The sequence below is a fragment of the Protobothrops mucrosquamatus genome, unplaced genomic scaffold (genome assembly GCF_001527695.2).
Source record: "Protobothrops mucrosquamatus isolate PMUCROS unplaced genomic scaffold, P.Mucros_1.0 scaffold2173, whole genome shotgun sequence".
Classification (NCBI taxonomy): domain Eukaryota; kingdom Metazoa; phylum Chordata; class Lepidosauria; order Squamata; family Viperidae; genus Protobothrops; species Protobothrops mucrosquamatus.
Genome location: NW_015388267.1, coordinates 105,445 through 124,847, shown reverse-complemented (window position 1 = coordinate 124,847; position 19,403 = coordinate 105,445). Strand labels below are relative to the sequence as shown.

At 47.0% G+C, this 19,403-nt stretch overlaps 1 protein-coding gene across 1 annotated transcript in view; it reads left to right on the top strand.

Annotated features, from left to right (window-relative positions):
- ECE2 (endothelin converting enzyme 2) overlaps positions 1-17,024 on the top strand; it is a 92,265-nt gene extending 75,241 nt beyond the window's left edge. Inside the window, exons 12-19 of the mRNA XM_015824264.1 lie at positions 715-813; positions 2,925-3,002; positions 3,623-3,726; positions 6,151-6,261; positions 6,891-6,958; positions 10,914-11,104; positions 11,284-11,379; positions 16,848-17,024. Coding sequence (XP_015679750.1) covers positions 715-813; positions 2,925-3,002; positions 3,623-3,726; positions 6,151-6,261; positions 6,891-6,958; positions 10,914-11,104; positions 11,284-11,379; positions 16,848-17,024 — 924 coding nt within the window. The remainder of the gene's footprint in view (positions 1-714; positions 814-2,924; positions 3,003-3,622; positions 3,727-6,150; positions 6,262-6,890; positions 6,959-10,913; positions 11,105-11,283; positions 11,380-16,847) is intronic.
- The last annotated feature ends 2,379 nt before the right edge of the window (positions 17,025-19,403 follow it).

Here is a 19,403-nt window from a genome sequence, read left to right as displayed (position 1 = left end):
GAGAAATTTCCTGACAGTGAGAACAATCAATCAGTGGAACAACCTGCCTCCAGAAGTTGTGAATGCTCCAACACTGGAGGTTTTTAAGAAGAGATTGGATAATCGTTTGTCTGAAATGGTATAAGGTTTCCTGCCTGAGCAGGGGGTTGGACTACTAGAAGATCACCAAGATCCCTTCCGCTATTCTATTCTATTCTATTCTATTCTATTCTATTCTATTCTATTCTATTCTATTCTATTCTATTCTATTCTATTCTATATACTCTACTCTACTCTACTCTACTCTATTCTATTCTATTCTATTCTGTTCTTAATTCTATTCTATTCTATTCTACTCTACTCTACTCTACTCTACTCTACTCTATTCTATTCTGTTCTCTATTCTATTCTTTTCTATTCTATTCTACTCTATTCTACTCTGCTCTACTCTACTCTATTCACTCTACTCTACACTCTACTCTACTCTACTCTACTCTATTCTATTCTATTCTATTCTATTCTTACTGGAAATGGGTTAAATCAGTGTTTCTCAACTTTGGCTAATTGAAGATGTGTGGATTTCAACTCCCGCATTTCTCCAGCCAGCCATGCTGGGAGTTCTAGTCCACACATCTTCACATTGCCAAGATTGAGAGACCCTGGACTAGACGGGTCTCTGAGATCATAACTCTTCGGTGGCACCAACCTGTGATTCCTCTCCATCCTTACCTTCAGGCTGAGAACATGATTGCCGACATCCGTGCCGCCTTTGAAGACTCGCTAAACAATCTTGACTGGATGGACAAGAAGACAAAGCAAGCTGCGAAGGAGAAGGTGATTCTGATATGTATTTATGTCAGGATTTGGATGCTGAGAATGGCCTTGTCGTTGTGAAACATTTGTGGAATAAACTGTACCTTTTGGGTTTTGTTTTTTTTAAGTATTACTTCTCTGCAGGGCGTTTTGACTAAGGATCATCGGTCACAATTCTTTTACCTGTACTTGCTAAATTGAAACATTTGTTTGTTTGTTTCTTTGTTATTCGTCTGTTCATTTGTTTGTTCATCTAGCAAATTAAGTCCTACTGGTTGAGCACCAGACAAGAAAGCAGGAGATCACGAGTTCTGGTCCCACCTTAGGTATGAAAGCCAGCTGTCACTGCTTCCATGTCTTCCCCTTCTATTTACCAGAAAAGGATGGCACTGGATGTCAAAATCTTAGGGTTTTTTTTAATGTTGAGTTTCAAGCCAACTTTTGCACTCTCCTAGTCAGCTAATATCATCAAACAAATAACATAAAAATAAATACTGCTGTTGTACTGCTTCTCAGTATTCACTTTGTCTGATTCCAAGGTTATGTGGCTACTAGCTTCAAAACATGGCCTTAGCACATTTTAAGGATTGGTTGTGGGGCCCTAAGCTTGGTTGTTTCCTTGTAGACATTTGATTACCCAATGAGGTAACATCATCAGTGCTAGAAAGGAGTGGTGTTTGCTCTCTGTTTATTTACAACAGGGGTCTTCAAACTTGGCCCTTTTATGACTTGTGGACTTCAACTCCCAGAATTCTTCAGCCAGGCCTGATATACAAGCAACTTGCCCTGCCAGTAGTATTGCTGGGAGTGTTCTTGGTGGTTCTTGATCGTTCTGTTGCGTAGAGTTTGTTTAGTTGCATTCAAATCTACAGCCTCTTTCTTTCTTCTTTCTTTCTTTCTTTCTTTCTTTCTTTCCTTCTTTCCTTCTTCCTTCCTTCCTTCCTTCTTTCTTTTTGATTTTTTTTAAAATGTTGAGACGCTGGAAAAAATGCAGAGAAGAGCAACAAAGATGATTAAGGGACTGAAGGCTAAAACATATAAAGAACGGTTGTAGGAACAGGGTTTGTTTAATCTGATGAAGAGAAGGACTAGGGGTGACATGGTAGCAGTCTTACAATATGTGAGAGGCTGCCACAAAAAGGGGTGGGGAATCAAGCTATTCTCCAAAGCAGCAGAAGGCAGGACAAGAAGCAACGGATGGAAGCTAATCAAGGAGAGAAGCAACCTAGAAAATAGGTAACATTTCCTGACACTTGGAACAATTAATCAGTGGAACAACTTGCCTCCAGAAGTTGTGGGTGCTCCAACACTGGAGGTTTTTAAGAGACTGGGTGGCCATTTGGCCATTTGCCTGAGCAGGGTGTTGGACTAGAAGACCTCCGAGGAACCTTCCAACTCTGTTATTCTGAAATTCCTCTTCACTGGAGTTCCTTGCATTCTTGCAAACCGAGTGTCTCAGAAAGCCAGCCGTGTGCTGCAGCTGCCAAAAAAGCCAACACAGTGCTGGGCTGCATTAACAGAGGGATAGAATCAAGATCACGTGAAGTGTTAATACCACTCTACAAGGCCTTGGTAAGGCCACACTTGGAATACTGCATCCAGTTTTGGTCACCACGATGTAAAAAAGATGTTGAGACTCTAGAAAGAGTACAGAGAAGAGCAACAAAGATGATTAGAAGTCTGGAGGCTAAATAAGGAACGGCTGCTGGAATTGGGTATGTCTAGTTTAATGAAGAGAAGGACGAGGGGGGACATGATAGCCGTGTTCCAGTATCTCAGGGGCTGCCCCAAAGAAGAGGGGGGTCAAGCCACTTTCCAAAACGCCTGAAGGCAGGACAAGAAGCAATGGATGGAAACTAATCAAGGAGAGAAGCAACCTGGAACTAAGGAGAAACTTCCTGACTGTTAGAAAAATTAACCAGTGGAACAACCTGCCTCCAGAAGAGGTGAATGCGCCAACACTGGAAGTTTTTAAGAAGAGACTGGACAGCCATTTGTCTGAAATGGTATAGGGTTTCCTGCCTGAGCAGGGGGTTGGACTAGATGACCTCCAAGGTCCCTTCCAACTTTATTATTATTATTATTGTTGTTGTTGTTGTTGTTGTTATGTGCTTTTTTTCTTTTCTATGTAGGCTGATGCCATCTATGACATGATTGGCTTCCCTGAGTTCATCCTTGACAACAAGGAGTTGGATGATGTCTACGATGGGGTGAGAACCTAAGACAGCAGCATGAAAGGCATGGAAATTGTTCAGGGCCTGGTTGGCTCAGAGAAACAAGGGAAGCTTGCATGATACCTTGGCATGATACCGGGGGTTCAAACATTGGGTCAAATGTGGTTGATTCACCTGGTTGCTTCGTATACTATGTCTGAAGCCAGGCTTTGTGGCTTGTTCACCGTTGCATGCCTTAAGGGTGATTTTGCACCATGCAGAAGACTAAACTCTAAAATGGTTTGGGGTTAGTTTGTAGATCAGCGTGTTGTAAGAAAACAGCTAATACAGGGATGTCCAATCTCGGCCAGTTTAAGACATGTGGACTTCAACTCCCAGAATTCCTCAGCCAGCAAGACTGGCTACGGAATTCTGGGAGTTGAAGTCCACACGTCTTAAAGTGACCAAGGTTGGAGACCGCTGAGCTACTGTTTTAGCAAGCTGCGCAGACCAAGCCATCTTCTGACCAATTTTTTAAGGCCAAGATGACATGTGAATAATTTGTGCTTTGTTCTTCAGATTGTATTAACTGGAAATGCTAGATTTTCTGCATGAAAGGTACGTTATTATCCCCACTGCAAGGCTGAAATGTGTTTCTTTCGTCTTCTTCTTTCCAGTATGAGGTCTCAGAAGACTCTTTCTTTCAGAACATGTTGAATTTCTACAACTTCTCTGCCAGGTTTATGGCAGACCAACTGAGGAAGCCTCCCAACCGAGACCAGTAAGGATTCCCTTTTCCCCAATCACGGCATAAGATAGAGTTAGGAAGTGAGGATGAATGCCCTCAATTTGACACAACAACGGAAGAGGAAGAAGTAGACAACCCCTAGGTCAAAATCCAACACAGAAGTCAATAGTAAGACCAGGATTCAAGAAAAAGTTCCAGGATCTGTATTAAGATTCAGAGAACTAAGACACTCAAGCTTGAATGAAGTCCTGGCAGAAGTGAGTTGATTCGTTCATTCGTTCGTTTGTTCATTCGTTCATTCGTTCATTTGTTCGTTTGTTCATTCATTCAGTCAATTAATCAATGAGTCTATCAATCTATCAATATGCCGTGCTTCTCACTATCCAGATTACTAGTGAGATCCTTCCTTCCTTCCTTCCTTCCTTCCTTCCTTCCTTCCTTCCTTCCTTCCTTCCTTCCTTCCTTCCTTCCTTCCTTCCTTCCTTCCTTCCTTCCGCTGTCCATATCATTATCCAGACTACTACGTTAGTCCCAATTAGGGTTGCGTTCATGACATAGACCAGACATGTCAAACACAAGGCCCGGGGGCCAGATGCGGCCCGCGAAGTGGTTTCGTGTGGCCCGCGAAGCCATCCTGGAAACAGTGAGGGAACGGCCCCCGCTGCCTTGGCCCTGGCCCAGGCCGGCTGGGAGCCAATGTACAATTTTGTGGTGGCCATCTATGCTGAAACACATTCAGTCTTAGCTCCACAAGGCCGTCTGGAAACAGCGAGGAACCAACCCCTGCTGCGTTGGCCCCGCCCCCTGGGTGCATGCTGGGGAGGTGTCACCCTTTGTGAGGAATGAAGAAATGGACCATGCCTTGGCGCTTGCCCCGGTCCCACCCCCTTCTGTCAGAGACCCCCAGATCTGTCCCACTCCTGCCCAGGCCCCCACAGGCACCCTTGATGCGAACGATGTAGAGTTGGCCATGCCCACCCAGTAGGCCACACCCACTCCATCCACGCCCACCCAGTAGGCCGAAATTGACACTCCTGACATAGAGAAAAGTGACACTGATTTTATTTCAGCACCGATGACTCCTGGACAGAGGTTTTTACTCCAGAAGTTTCCATGAAAGCCAGCTGGATAATTTGGGGCCAATCACCAGGAGATTATGAATTCTAGTCCCACCTTAGGCACGGAAGCTCGCTGGGTGACTTTGGGCCAGTCACCAGGAGATTATGAATTCTAGTCCCACCTTAGGCTTGAAAGCTGTCTGGATGATTTTAGGCCAATCACCAGGAGGCTGTGAGTTCTAGTCCCACCTTAGGCACGAAAGCCGGCTGGAGAAGTTTGGGCCAGTCCCTCTCTTTGAGCCAATCTCACCCAACAGGGTCATCGTTTATGGGGAGAGGAGGAAGGAGTATTAGGTATGTTCTCCCCCTTAAGCTATTTATCAAGTAATAAAGGTGGGATAGAAATCTAATAAACAAATAAAAATAATACATGTAGAAAGTTAGCAGATTCCGTTGGGAGCTTAAGTCTAACCCCTTTTTAAGATGCAAATGATGAAGGAGTTTGGTGTGTCCCCTCTCCCCAAGAATAAGACTAGGCTTTTAATAATAATAATAATAATAATAATAATAATAATAATAATAATAATAATAATAATAATAATAAGAAGAAGAAGAAGAAGAAGAAGAAGAAGAAGAAGTAGTAGTAGTAGTAGTAGTAGTAGTAGTAGTAGTAGTAGTAGTAGTAGTAGTAGTAGTAGTAGTTGGAAGGGACCTTGGAGGTCATCTAGTCCAACCCCCTGCTCAGGCAGGAAATCCTATACTAGGGGTAGGCAACCTTGGCTCTTTTATGAGTCGTGGACTTCAACTCCCAGAATTCCTGAGCCAGCCATGCTGAGGGGAAAGGGAGAGGTTTCCAAGCTGAGCCATGTTGGCTCAGGAATTCTGGGAGTTATAGTCCACAAGTCATGAGGGGGCCATAGTTCCCCCATGCTGGCTCAGGAATTCTGGGAGTTGAAGTCCACGAGTCATAAAAGAGCCAAGGTTGCCTACCCCTGGCCTATACCATTTCAGACAAATGGCTGTCCAGTCTCTTCTTAAAAATTTCCAGTGTTGGAGCATTCACCGCTTCTGGAGGCAGGTTGTTCCACTGGTTAATTGTTCTAACTGTCAGGAAGTTTCTCCTTAGTTCCAGGTTGCTTCTCTCCTTGATTAGTTTCCATCCGTTGTTTCTTGTCCTGCCTTCAGGCGCTTTGGAGAAGAGCTTGACTCCCTCTTCTTTGGGGCAGCCCCTGAGATACTAGAAGACTGCTATCATGTCCCCCCTCGTCCTTCTCTTCATTAAAGTAGAACCGGCATTAAGGTGTCCTCCAGAGACGCTTCACAGTTTTGCTAAGCGTAGGTCTGCCTGAACAGGGCCGGCTCCCCCAATTGTTGATGGTGTTTTGTGGTGCTTTTCCAGGTGGAGCATGACCCCCCAGACCGTCAATGCTTACTATCTGCCGACCAAGAATGGCATCGTCTTTCCTGCGGGCATCCTCCAGGCTCCGTTCTACGCTCACAACCATCCCAAGTGCGTCGGGGTGCGGTGGCGATTGGTGGGAAGAAGAGACTTGGGGCACGGTAGTGTACAGGCAGGCTCAGTTTGGTCCTTCTGATTAAATGCTCAGGTTGCAGAGAAGCAACAAGGTACGTGCCCAGGAAGGTGGGTTCAAAACGTTAATATGAGTCTGATATGAAGGTAATGTGCAGGTCTCCCTTCCCAGTTGTAGAATATCCAGATTGGAGTAAGATATTATTTTTTTTCCTTGCCAGTTTAGCTATTTGATCTAAAATCATCATCTTTTATTCAGTGGATTTTTTTTCCCGGAGAATCTAGGAATTGGTGCAATTTATGTAATAAATCAATCAATTGTCCCCGTGCGTGCTCTGCATTTTGGACCAAGTTGTAGCTTCCAAAGTCGTCTCCAAGGGCCGCACCAGGTAGAGCGCATTGTAGTAATCCAGATAGGAAGTGACCAAGGCACGAGTGACCTTGAGCCAAACATTTGTTGCAATATGTAAGAGAGGGTACTTATATTCTGTTTTTTGGGTTCTGGGTCTTAACGTGCCTTCTTTAAAAGACTGGCCCTTTTCAGCTGTCTCTGATAGTTGAAGCCTGACCTAGTGCTTCACGTGTTTTGTTTTCTTTTCTCTCCTGAGGGCCCTCAACTTTGGAGGCATCGGCGTTGTGATGGGGCATGAGCTCACCCACGCTTTCGATGATCAAGGTAACAGCCAGTTATTCCACCTGGGGCTTGGATGCTTGCAGCTCACCTTTGCCTTTACCTTCTCTAAATGATGTTGTTGTTGTTAGTTGCGAAGTCGTGTCCGACCCATCGTGACCCCATGGACGACGTTCCTCCAGGTCTTCCTGTCCTCTACCATCTTCTGGAGTCCATTTAAGTTCACGCCTACTGCTTCCGTGACTCCATCCAGCCATTGAATTCTCCGTCGTCCCCTTCTTCTCTTGCCCTCCATCTTTCCCAGCATTAGGCTCTTCTCCAGTGAGTCCTTCCTTCTCATTAGGTGGCCAAAGTAGTTGAGTTTCAACTTCAGGATCTGGCCTTCTAAAGTGCAGTCAGGGTTGATCTTGTTCTATCCCAGCCTATAGCCGTCCTTGTTAAAAGGCACAAGGACCAAACCCCTGTTGAGAAAATAGGCTGGAGACTCAAAACAAAACAAACCCCTTTTAATATGGGTAACCAACCTGCCAAATAGTCCAGAAACAAAAGCAGCAAAACACAATCCAAAGGAGGAAATTGTCCACACGAAACACGATGCAAACAGAAAAGTAGTCACTGGCACTACTAACAGAACATGATCCCATGAAGTACTTTGCAACGGTTGCCTTCAGCAACCAACACCACCCACACATTCCCCTTTTGTCAGTCAGTCCTCAAGGCGTGGCTTCTCGGTGCCTTCTCCTGAGTCGTCCCATAGCCTCTCTCTGTTCTACTCTCCTAGCTTGTCTCCTTTTTCGGGCGTCTCTCATTTCCGACAGCTGTGAGACATCCGAGTCTGACTCTTCCTCCCCACCCAGCTGCAGCTCATCCTGCACACGATTGGAGGGGCCTGGCTCCTCACTGGAATGTGAGTCTTGTAACTCCTCAGAGCCTCCCTCCACCTCCTCCTCCTCCTCAGATTCCCCAGACTCTGCTGTTGAGAGCACCGGCTGGCTCGGAGTCCCGACAGATCTCCTCTAGGACTGACCGGTTTGATCGCCTTGCAGTCCAGGGGACTCGCAGGAGTCTTCTCCAGCACCAGAGTTCAAAGACTTCCATTCTTTGGCGCTCAGCCTTTCTTATGGTCCAACTTTCCCAGCCATACATTGCAACTGGGAAAACCATGGCTTTGACTATACGCACTTTTGTTGGCAGGGTGATGTCTCTGCTTTTTAGTATGCTGTCTAGGTTTGCCATAGCTTTCCTCCCCAGGAGCAAGCGTCTTTTAATTTCTTGGCTGCAGTCCCCCATCTGCAGTGATCTTGGAGCCCAGGAAGATAAAATCTGTCACTACTTCCATTTCTTCCCCATCTATTTGCCAGGAATGGAGAGGGCCGGATGCCATGATTTTGTGGCCTTTAGGTCCATCAACAGACCATGGGAAGCTAACAAGCACCTCTGTTGATCTTGTGGATCTGAAGCTTCTCCTTTTTCTTCTTCTTCTGATGTTCTCCCCGTTCCGTAACACTTCAAAACGCCTTATGGGTGGTCCTCAACGTATGACCACAAACTGAGCCTCAAATTTCCATTGATAAGCGAGACAGTGGCTCAGTGAGTCTTGCCCCATTTTGCGACCTCTCTTGCCACGGTCATTAGGTGAATTGCTGCCATTGTTAAGTTAGTAACGAGGTTTGTTGAGGGAATCTGACTTCCCCCGTTGACTCTGTTTGTCAGAAGGTTGCAAAAGGGGATCCCGTGACGTCGAGACACTGCAGCCGGCCATAAATATGAGTCCGTTGCCAAGCATCTGAATTTTGATCACGTGATGCTGCGATGGTCATACGTGTGGGAAATGGTCATAAGTCACTTTTTCCAGTGCCATTTCATCCCCATTACCTTGCACATTTTTTTTTGCCTAATCAAGGAGTTTTTATACACCCCTACCCATCAAAACACCCTCTCGTTTCTGCAATGGCACAGGATCCCTATATAGGAAGTCCTTGACTTAGAACAGTGATGGCGAACCTTTTAGAGACCGAGTGCCCAAACTGCAACCCAAAACCCACTTATTTATCGCCGGGTGCCAGGTGGGCGTGGCCCACTGGGTGGGCGTGGTTGTGGTGGTCATGGCAGATTGGGTGGGTGTGGCCAAGGTGGGCGTGATCACCTCAATGTTGCTTGCGGAGAGGGACGCCTGTGGGAGCCGGGCAGGGTTGGGGGAGATCCAGGGGGTCTCTGGCAGGTGGGGCGGTGGGAAGAAGGCTCGTCCTGCGGGGAGAGGTGAGGCGAGGCGAGGCAAGGTGGGGGTGCCATTATCACAGGGCAAGGTGAAGCAGGGGCCGGGGCGGCTGCTCCCTGACACCATCGGCCCCCGCACACAGAGGCCAGGGAGCACATGGGTGCTGGGATGCATCCGGCCACGTGGGACCTCGGCGAGTTAGCGGGCAGCTGGTTGAAGAGGGACGGTTGCCATCTCCGGGGCATGGCGGGCGTGCCCACAGAGAGGGCTCTGAGTGCCGCCTCTGGCACGCGTGCCTTAGGTTCGCCACCATTGACTTAGAACAATTCATTTAGTGACTCGTGGAAAACAGCAGCTTAGGCTTGCAAGCAAAATTGGGACCAAAAATTGCCATCGCTAAGCAAGGCGGTTTTTAAAGGAGCTGTGCCTGATTTTATGGCCTTCCTTACCATGGGTTGTTAAGCGAATCACTGCTGTTAAGTGAATCGCGTGGTCGTTAAGCGAATCTGGATTCCTCCTATTGACTTTGCTGGCCGGAAGCCTATTGGGCAGGTCGCAGATGGCGATCGTGTGAAGCTGGGACATTGCAACCGTTGTGAATTTACACTTGTTGCTAAGTGCCTCAATTTTGATCATATGACTGCACGGATGCTGTGTTGATCATAAGTGCGAGGATTGGCTGTAAGTCATTTTTTGCAGTGCCGTTGTAACTTTGAATGATCACTAAAGAGTACAGAGAAGAGCAACAAAGATGATTAGAGGACTGGAGGCTAAAACATATGAAGAATGGTTGCTGGAATTGGGTATGTCTGGTTTAATGAAGAGAAGGATGAGGGGGGACATGATAGCAGCCTTCCAGTATCTCAGGGGCTGCCACAAAGAAGAGGGGGGTCAAGCTCTTCTCCAAAGCGCCTGAAGGCAGGACAAGAAGCAACGGATGGAAACTAATCAAGGAGAGAAGCAACCTAGAACTAAGGAGAAACTTCCTGACAGTTAGAACAATTAACCAGTGGAACAACCTGCCTCCAGAAGCCGTGAATGCTCCAACACTGGAGGTTTTTAAGAAGAGACTGGACAGCCATTTGTCTGAAATGGTATAGGGTTTCCTGCCTGAGCAGGGGGTTGGACTAGATGACCTCCAAGGTCCCTTCCAACTTTATTACTATTACTATTATTATTATTATTATTATTATTATTATTATTATTATTATTATTATTATTATTATTATTAAATGAATTGTTGGAAATCAAAGACTACCGTACCTATATTTAGAACTAGTGAACATGTCTCTTCCTCCAAAATTTCTGAAGTTTTGGAAGAACATCCACTTTGCTGTTATTAAAACTATATGCTATACAGGTAGTCTTATAAACACTCATTTAGTGACTGATCAATGTTACAACGACACTGAAAAAGGTGACCTATGACCAGTTTTCACACTTAGGACCGTTGCACCGTCTCTGTGGTCACCTGATCCAAAGTCAGACGCTTAGCAACTGGATCATATTTGTGATGGTTGCAGTGTCCTGAGTTCATATGATCACTTCTGACAAGTCAGTGTGAGGAAGCCAGAGTCACTTAACAACGGTGTTACTCATTTAGCATCTGTAGTGATTTACTTAACAACTGGGGCCAAAAAAAGTTTGTAAAATGGAGCGAGGCCCACTTAACAACTGTCTAGCTTAGCATCGGAAATTTTGGGCTCAATTGTGGTCGTAAGTCGAGGACTACCTGTACTAGATGGATACTCTGGTCCAACAAAACAATTTTACGCCTTCCAGGCCGAGAGTACGACAAAGAAGGTAACCTACGTCCTTGGTGGCAAAATTCATCCCTCGAAGCCTTCAAGAACCGGACGGAATGCATGGAGGAACAATATAGCAAATACCTCGTCAATGGAGAGCATGTCAACGGCAAACAGACATTGGGGGAGAACATTGCTGACAACGGGGGACTGAAAGCCGCTTACAACGTGAGTAAGCCCTGGGGAAAAATGGTCCACCTCACCAGAACACACAATGTAGCATGGGGAGCAATGTGGTGAACCTCAAAATGTCTTCATCTGAGGTCCCAATTCCTGGAGGGAAGGGGAAGGATTCGCACACTTCCTGAACGTCGGGAGTACAGATGTCCCTGTTGTTGGTTTTACAGGCTTACAAATCTTGGCTGAAGAAGAACGGGGAGGAGAAGCACCTCCCCTCCGTGGGCCTTACGAGTCACCAGCTCTTCTTTTTAGGATTTGCACAGGTGAGCACATCGGGATGTTCTTGCTCTCCCTACTTTCTGTGCCCATTTTCCGGACCAGAGCCTTAAACCTGGTGCCTTCCTGTTAACCCTTTAGCCAGGACTAAAGACCAGAGGTAGCAGCGTGGATGATGAGGATGATGTTTTCCACCATCTTAACCATCAGATTGCAAGAACCCAAGCGAGTGGTCAGAGGAAGCCACTGAAACTCATTGGTAGTCTCACATTGCAGGGAACAAAGACATACATTCAATTTTGCTCCTACTCAGATTGTTGGCCGAGCAGGCACAATAACAGTCAGGGAAATAAATGATTGAAGCCTGGGAAAGGGCCCCTTGTCAGTCAACAGGAGTGTGGATTTACCACAAGCTTATCAGGTGCTCAGGAGCCAATTGCCGGCCATTAACATAGAAGGCACCACATAAATAGGATGCATAGAATAGCCTAAAGCACTCATAGAATAGCCTAAAGCACTCATTCCAGTAGAGAGAAGTTCCCTGAGGATGGGCGCCAGCACGGGTCCAAAAGCTCAGAAGACTAAACCTCTGGTCCCAGTGACTGACCCAGATTGGATCTTGCAATATTATCCTGGATCCTGCAATATTGCCTTCATTTGTGATGGGGCATCCATTCAGTCATGCCCGACTCTTGGCGATATGATGGGCAAGGTCTTTACACATCTTCCGATCGTTCACTACTTCTTTGAGTGGTTCTTTGCTCTGGCTGGTATCAGTAATAATAATAATAATAATAATAATAATAATAATAATAATAATAATAATAATAATAATAATAATAATAATAATAATAATAAAAAATAATAATAATAATAATAAAAAATAAATAAAAAGTTGGAAGGGACCTTGGAGGTCATCTAGTCCAACCCCCTGCTCAGGCAGGAAATCCTGTACCATTTCAGACAAATGCTGTCCAGTCTCTTCTTAAAAACTTCCAGTGTTGGAGCATTCACAGCTTCTGGAGGCAGGTTGTTCCGCTGATTAATTGTTCTGACTGCCAGGAAATTTCTCCTTAATTTGCTAAATCATTTTGCAGATACAACATAAATTTTTTTAAGATGCAAAACGCTGGGCTCCTAGCGAGGATTGGCAGTATGTTGGGCAGCCCTGAGCAAAGGCAGGACCAGAGCTTATATATATACCCTTGGCCCAATATTTGCGAAGGCAAAACAAAGAAGGCAGACACAGTGTAAAATACAGCATGACATAGAATGTCGTTGATGCGGTGACCTTCTTATTATTTATCCCTCCTTACTAGGTCAGCATGACAGCTATATTAAATCTGAGATATAGTCAGCGAACAGGAACAATTGGGATTATTGGGCCACAGGTTCCTGTCTGATTCCTACCCCTGTCACCACTCATGGTCACTTCAGCTGACTGTGAAGGTTTCCTTACAAGGGCATTTTGTGCAATTCAGACATACAGGGTGCATCTCATAGGTGTGGTAGTGAATTTAGCTGACATGTGCACGGGGGATATCTTTTCTATCAGCGCCCGGTGTGTTCGAATGTTGAATGAAGCTCAATATCAAATAAGAAGAGCCAGTTTGGTCTAGTTCAGGGGTAGGCAACCTTGGCTCTTTTATGACTCGTGGACTTCAACTCCCAGAATTCCCGAGCCAGCATGGCTCAGCTTGGAAACCTCTCCCTTTCCCTTCAGCATGGCTGGCTCAGGAATTCTGGGAGTTGAAGTCCACGAGTCATAAAAGAGCCAAGGTTGCCTATCTCTGGCCTAGGCCTAGGCCGCTTTATGACTCGTGGACTTCAACTCCCAGAATTCCTGAGCCAGCATACCTCAGCTTGGAAACCTCTCCCTTTCCCCTCAGCATGGCTGGCTCAGGAATTCTGGGAGTTGAAGTCCACGAGTCATAAAAGAGCCAAGGTTGCCTATCCCTGGCCTAGGCCTGTATTTCTCAACCTTGGCCATTCGGAGATGGGTAGACTTCAACTCCCAGAATTCCTGAGCCAACATGGCTCAGCTTGGAAACCTCTCCCTTTCCCCTCAGCATGGCTGGTTCAGGAATTCTGGGAGTTGAAGTCCACGAGTCATAAAAGAGCCAAGTTTGCCTACCCCCAGGTCTAGTGGTTCGGGCCCCAGGCTAGAAACCAGAAGACCGAGTTCTAGTCCCGCTTTAGGCATGCAAGCCGGCTTGGTGACTTCGGGCCAATCATTAAGAGGCTGGGAGTTCTAGTTCCACTTTAGGCATGAAAAATCAACCGGGTGACTTTGGGCCGGTCACTTTCCCTCAGCCCAATTCACCTCACAGGTTGTTGTTGTTGAGGGGAATAGTATGGTAGGAGGAGGAAAGTGTATTCGATATGTTTGCCACCTGGAGTTCTTTGTAAAAATAACAAAGGTGGGATTAAAAATAAATAAATAATTCCTTTGGCCACCCTGGTGAATTACAGGTAGTCCTCAACTTTAAGACTGGTTGCTTAAAGACTGTTCAAAGTTACGACGGATTCTGAAAAAGCCATTTATGACCTGGTTTTGACTCCTACCCCTCCAGGGTCATGTGACCATATTTTGGGTGCTGTAGTTACAGGGGGGGGGGGAATATTATTTGACTCTGTGACAGAGTTAAAAAAAAAAAAGAGAGAGAGAGACACCAGAGGTTCTTACGACAAAATAAACATTTATTCGGTAATTAATCACAGCTTCCTGGAAGTCCCTCTAAACAGAAACTGCCTTGTTGTTTTCCAATAAATGTATAATTGTTCACAATGAACAAATCTTCTGAGTAAGGGGTCCCGCCCCTCACAGCAGCCAACAACCCAAGGAGGAGGATTCACACAGAGTCTCATTAATCATGGTTACTGCCAGCAAAAAGGGTTAAGTGGCAGTTTTACTTGAAAACGAAGTACAAAAACAACACTAGGCTTAGTTTATTAGTGAGCACGTTAAGGAGGGGGTCTCCGTAAATTGCCTGAACGTCTTTCCCACAGATTGCTTCAATCTAGGACTGAGCCTCACTTAAGGGACAAGGTTGAAATGTCCTTCTTTCCGTATTTTCCCACTTTCCCCCCTCCGACTTCCAAATGCAGGTAGTCCTCGACGTACGACCACAGCTGAGCCCAAAATTTCTGTTGTTAAGTGAGACAGTTGTCAAGCGATTTCCACCTCCCCATGTTACGGCCTTTCTTGTCACAGTTGTTAAGCGAATCACTGCAGTTGTTAAGTTAGGAACACAGGGGTTAAGTGAACCCGAGTCCCCCCACTGACTTTGCTTGTCGGAAGGTCGCAAAAGGGGATGCCGTGAGCCCGGGGACACTACAACCGTCATAAATGTGAATCCGTTGCCAACTGTCTGACTTTGGATCATGTGATCTTGAGGAACGCCGCAAGGGTTGTCAGTGTGAAAAATGTTCACAAGTCCCTTTTTTCAGAGCCGTCGTAACATTTGAATGGTCCGTTCTAAGCCGAGGACTACCTGTATAAGTAGTCCTCTGTAAATGACCACACATTCAGTAACTGTTCCAAGTTGCAACACTGAACGAGAGGTACTTGCAACCACTCCTTGAATTCTGGCTGCTGCAGCATGGTCATGTGATCGTGATCCAGGTGCTCGGCAACTGGCGTGCACTTAACGGGAGTCACAGGGCCCTGCGGTCACGTGATCACCATTGGCGACTTTTCCTACTGGCTTTCCACAAGGAAAGTCAATCGGGACACCAGCAGAGCACTCTGGTAAGTCTCCTGGCCTTCCCGTGCCCAGGTATGACTTGTGCCACTCTCTCAGGCAGGGCTCCCCCTGCCTCCCCCAGTGGAACTCTCCTGTGCTCCTTACCTGGGAGTCCCCCCACTTCCCACACGGTGACCCCTGTGTGCTGGAGTTACAAGGGAACTGCGATTACTAGGTAATGTATCTGGGGTGCAGATAACTAACAATCTGACTTGGTCTCTCCACACGTCATCCTCAGTGAAGTGTGCAAAGCAGCATCTGCATTTCCTGCGTCAGATGAGAGCACATCTTTCTCCTTCTGTCCCGGCCACTTTTTACAGAGGCACGATTGAGAGCATTTTAACAAACTGTGTCACTGTCTGGTTTGGTGGCAGCCGTACCTCAAATAGAAGGTCCATACAGAGAGTGGTGAGGACACCGAGAAGATCATAGGAAGCTCGCTCTCTTGTATGCAGGATGCTGCTTACAAGCGCTATGTGCTTAGAGCTCAGAGCATCGTTAGAGACCCCACACACCCACTTTACGGTCTGTTTCTGTTGCTCCCCTCCTGGAGGAGATTTCAAAGTATTTATAGCAGGACTACCCGATTTTGTAACACCTTTGTTCCCTATGCCATCCGTCTGGTAAACTCGCAAGATTTGTTTTTCTCGGCAAGTACATGTATACATCCGAACTAAACTGTGTTGTTTGTGTCATAGAAAATATGTGGGTATGTGGGCGTATGCATAATTTTTGTTTTTATTTATTTTTGTCGTATTTATGTAATGTATATCGGAGGTGGTGACCCTTTGAGAGCTGTATGCAACGAAATTTCATTTTAAAGTATGCCGATTAGTGTACATTCAAAGTGACAATAAAGTTATTATTCTGTTCTGTTCTGTTCTGTCCTGTCCTAGTCTGTGGTCACAGGACATTGCACTTTACGACTGCTTCACTTAAACAACCACAATCCTGGTCCCAATAGTGGTTGTAACCTGAGGACTACCTGCACATCCTCACAGAGAGCCAGAATATTGTACAAGGAGTCCTCAACCTACAACCACAATTGAGCCCAAAATTTCTGTCGCTAAGCAAGACAGTTGTTCAGTGAGTTTTGCCCCATTTTACAACCTTTCTTTCACATCACAGTCGGTAAGTGAATCACTGCAGTTAAGTTAGTCACACGGTTGTTAAGTGAATCTGGCTTCCCCATTAACTTGGCTTCTCAGAAGGTGGCAAAAGGGGATCACATGACCCCGAGACGCTGTAACCGTCACAAATACAAGCCAGTTGCCAACAGTCTAAATTTTGATCACATGGCCATAGGGACACTGCAACGGTTGTAAGGGTGAAAAACAGCGATGACAGAACAATTAACCAGTGGAACAACCTGCCTCCAGAAGTGGTGAATGCTCCAACACTGGAAGTCTTTAAGAAGAGACTGGACAGCCATTTGTCCGAAATGGTGTAGGGTTTCCTGCCTGAGCAGGGGGTTGTACTCGATGACCTCCAAGGTCCCTTCCAACTTTACTATTATTATTATCATTATCATTATCATTATTACTTTTTCCAGTGCTTTTGTAACTTTGAACAGTCATTCAATGAACTGTTGTAAGTCGAGGACTGCCTGCACATCTTTACCCCCCCCCCCGCCAAATCAACTTGGTTGAAATCTGGCTACTTCTGACCAAACAAACCCTGTACGGCTACACTTCCAGCACGCGATGCGACGCCTTTGACCTCCTGTCTGCACCGTTAACGCTCTGCTCATCCTCTTCCTCCCAATGCAGGTTTGGTGCTCTGTGCGGACGCCGGAGAGCTCGCACGAGGGCCTGATGACGGATCCCCACAGCCCCGACAAGTTCCGGGTCATCGGCACTCTCAGCAACTCACGGGACTTTTTAGAGCACTTTGGCTGCCCGATAGGCTCTTTCATGAACCCTGGGAAGTACTGCGAGGTATGGTAGGGGAAGGAAGGAAGGAAGGAAGGAAGGAAGGAAGGAAGGAAGGAAGGAAGGAAGGAAGGAAGGAAGGAAGGAAGGAAGGAAGGAAGGAAATAAGTTGCATCTCTGGCAGTTCCTGTACATACATCTGTCCAACCCTGCACAGTCCTGCTCACTTGGAAGCACTTGGCAACCCCTGCCTGGACATCTTCTGTTGGTGCACCAGGACAAGGAAAAGCAGAAGCTCTGCCTTCCTTCCAAGACTACTTTTCTTAGGTCAGGAAGGAGCAAAACGCACGGCTTCCTCCTCTTAACTAAGGCCCTCACTTCTTCCTCTGTGGGATCTGCGGAGAATCTCCAATTCAACGTCTTTGGCTTTTCTTCTCATCTGCAGCTAACTCAGGGGGCCTCGGCAACCCTTTGCAGAGCCCTGGTGCCATCTTTCTTCTGCTTCTCTAGGTCAGCTTTGCAGCTTTGCTGTTGGGGGGCAGGGGGAGGTGGGTCTAGGAACCACACCGAGGAGGATGCTTTTCCTCTTCGAATCTCCAGGTTGGAAGGTGACTCTCTGGATTCCGTGGGGGAATTCCAACTGCAGCTTCCTAGGTTTATGGAAGTTACAGATTCGTCAGGGAACCCCTTGAAACTTGATCCTAGAGCAGGGGTAGGCAATCTTGGCTCTTTTAAGACTGGTGGACTTCAACTCCCAGAATTCCTGAGCCAGCATGGGGGAACTATGGCCCCTTCATGACTCGCGGACTTCAACTCCCAGAATTCCTGAGNNNNGCCAGCATGGGGGAACTATGGCCCCTTCATGACTCGCGGACTTCAACTCCCAGAATTCCTGAGCCAGCATGGGGGAACTATGGCCCCTTCATGACTCGCGGACTTCAACTCCCAGAATTCCTGAGCCAGCATGGGGGAACTATGGCCCCTTCATGACTGGTGGACTTCAACTCCCAGAATTCCTGAGCCAGCATGGGGGAACTATGGCCCCTTTATGACTGGTGGACTTCAACTCCCAGAATTCCTGAGCCAGCATGGCTCAGCTTGGAAAACTCCCTTTCACCTCAGCATGGCTGGCTCAGGAATTCTGGGAGTTGAAGTCCACGAGCCATAAAAGAGCCAAGGTTGCCTATCCCTGCCCTAGAACATGGATCCAGAGAACCCTACTAGAATCAGAGCAGAATCCATCCAGTTTCTGTGGAAATTCTCCATCATCCAGGTCATGGTTGTCCCAAAAGTGCATTTTCCAGAGGAAAGTAGACTTAACTTGTTTTTTTTTCCCATTTGAAAACATTTCACTTCTCATCCAAGGAGCTTTTCCAGTTGTGAGGAAGCTCAAGAAGCTTCGCGGATGACAAGCGAAATGTTTTCAAATGAAAAAAATAAAATAAAAATAAAAATAAGAAAGTCCAATTGCCTTTTGGAAAAAGCACCTTTGGGACAATCCACCCAGTTTTGCAGATTTGTTCCCAACACACCCGAAGCATTGCAGGGAGAACGGGGAAGTGTAATCCTACTGGATCGGAGCAGAATCCACCCAGTTTAGCAGATTTCTTCCCAACAGGCCAGCGAGATTACCCGTAAGGAGCTTCTTCCACGGAGCACAGGAAGGTTGCAATTACCCATGATTACAGGGGTGATCAGGGATACCCTGCTCCTGAACCTGAAGGCATCCTACAGCTAATTGCCAGGATTCAGATTCGTCTCTCATGCTGTATGTTTCATAAGCCATCTCAGTTAGTTGCTGTCGAGATCTCCTGCATGGCTTAAGGCAGTGGTGGCGAACCTATGGCACGGGGGCCAGAGGCGGCACTCGGAGCCCTCTCTGTGGGCACACGTGCCGTTGCCCCAGCCTTGCCTCCCCCCGCGACCCCCTCCTCTCCAGCAGCCCCCCTGAAGGAGAGTCGTCCCCGAGCGTGGCCCACGCGGAGCAGCGCAGCCAAGGACATGGCAGCCAGGCAACGTAGAGAAGACTCTGCCCTCACGCCCCATTGTGCACAGTTGATGCTACAGGGTGCGGGCAGAGGGCGTAGCCGCCATAGCGCTGCTGGGCTGCCTGGGCGATCTGTGGAGGGCCCTGGAGGTGGTGAGTGGTCCTGTAGGCAGGCAGGGCGGGGGATGAGGGGCGGGGTGGGGCAGGGGGGTGGAGCAGGGGCATGGCCAGTTTTTGGTCACTCGGTCTCTAAAAGGTTCGCCATCACTGCCCTAAACCAAAGTGCAGTGTTTCTCAATCTCTGCCGCTTTGAGCTGTGCGGACTTCAACTCCCAGAATTCCCTTGCCAGGGAATTCTGGGAGTTGAAGTCAGCACAGCTCAAAGTGGCAGAGATTGGGAAACACTGGTTAGAGAGAAAAGGATGAACAGGGCTTGCCCGCTGACATAGGCGCCGTGTGAATTTTCC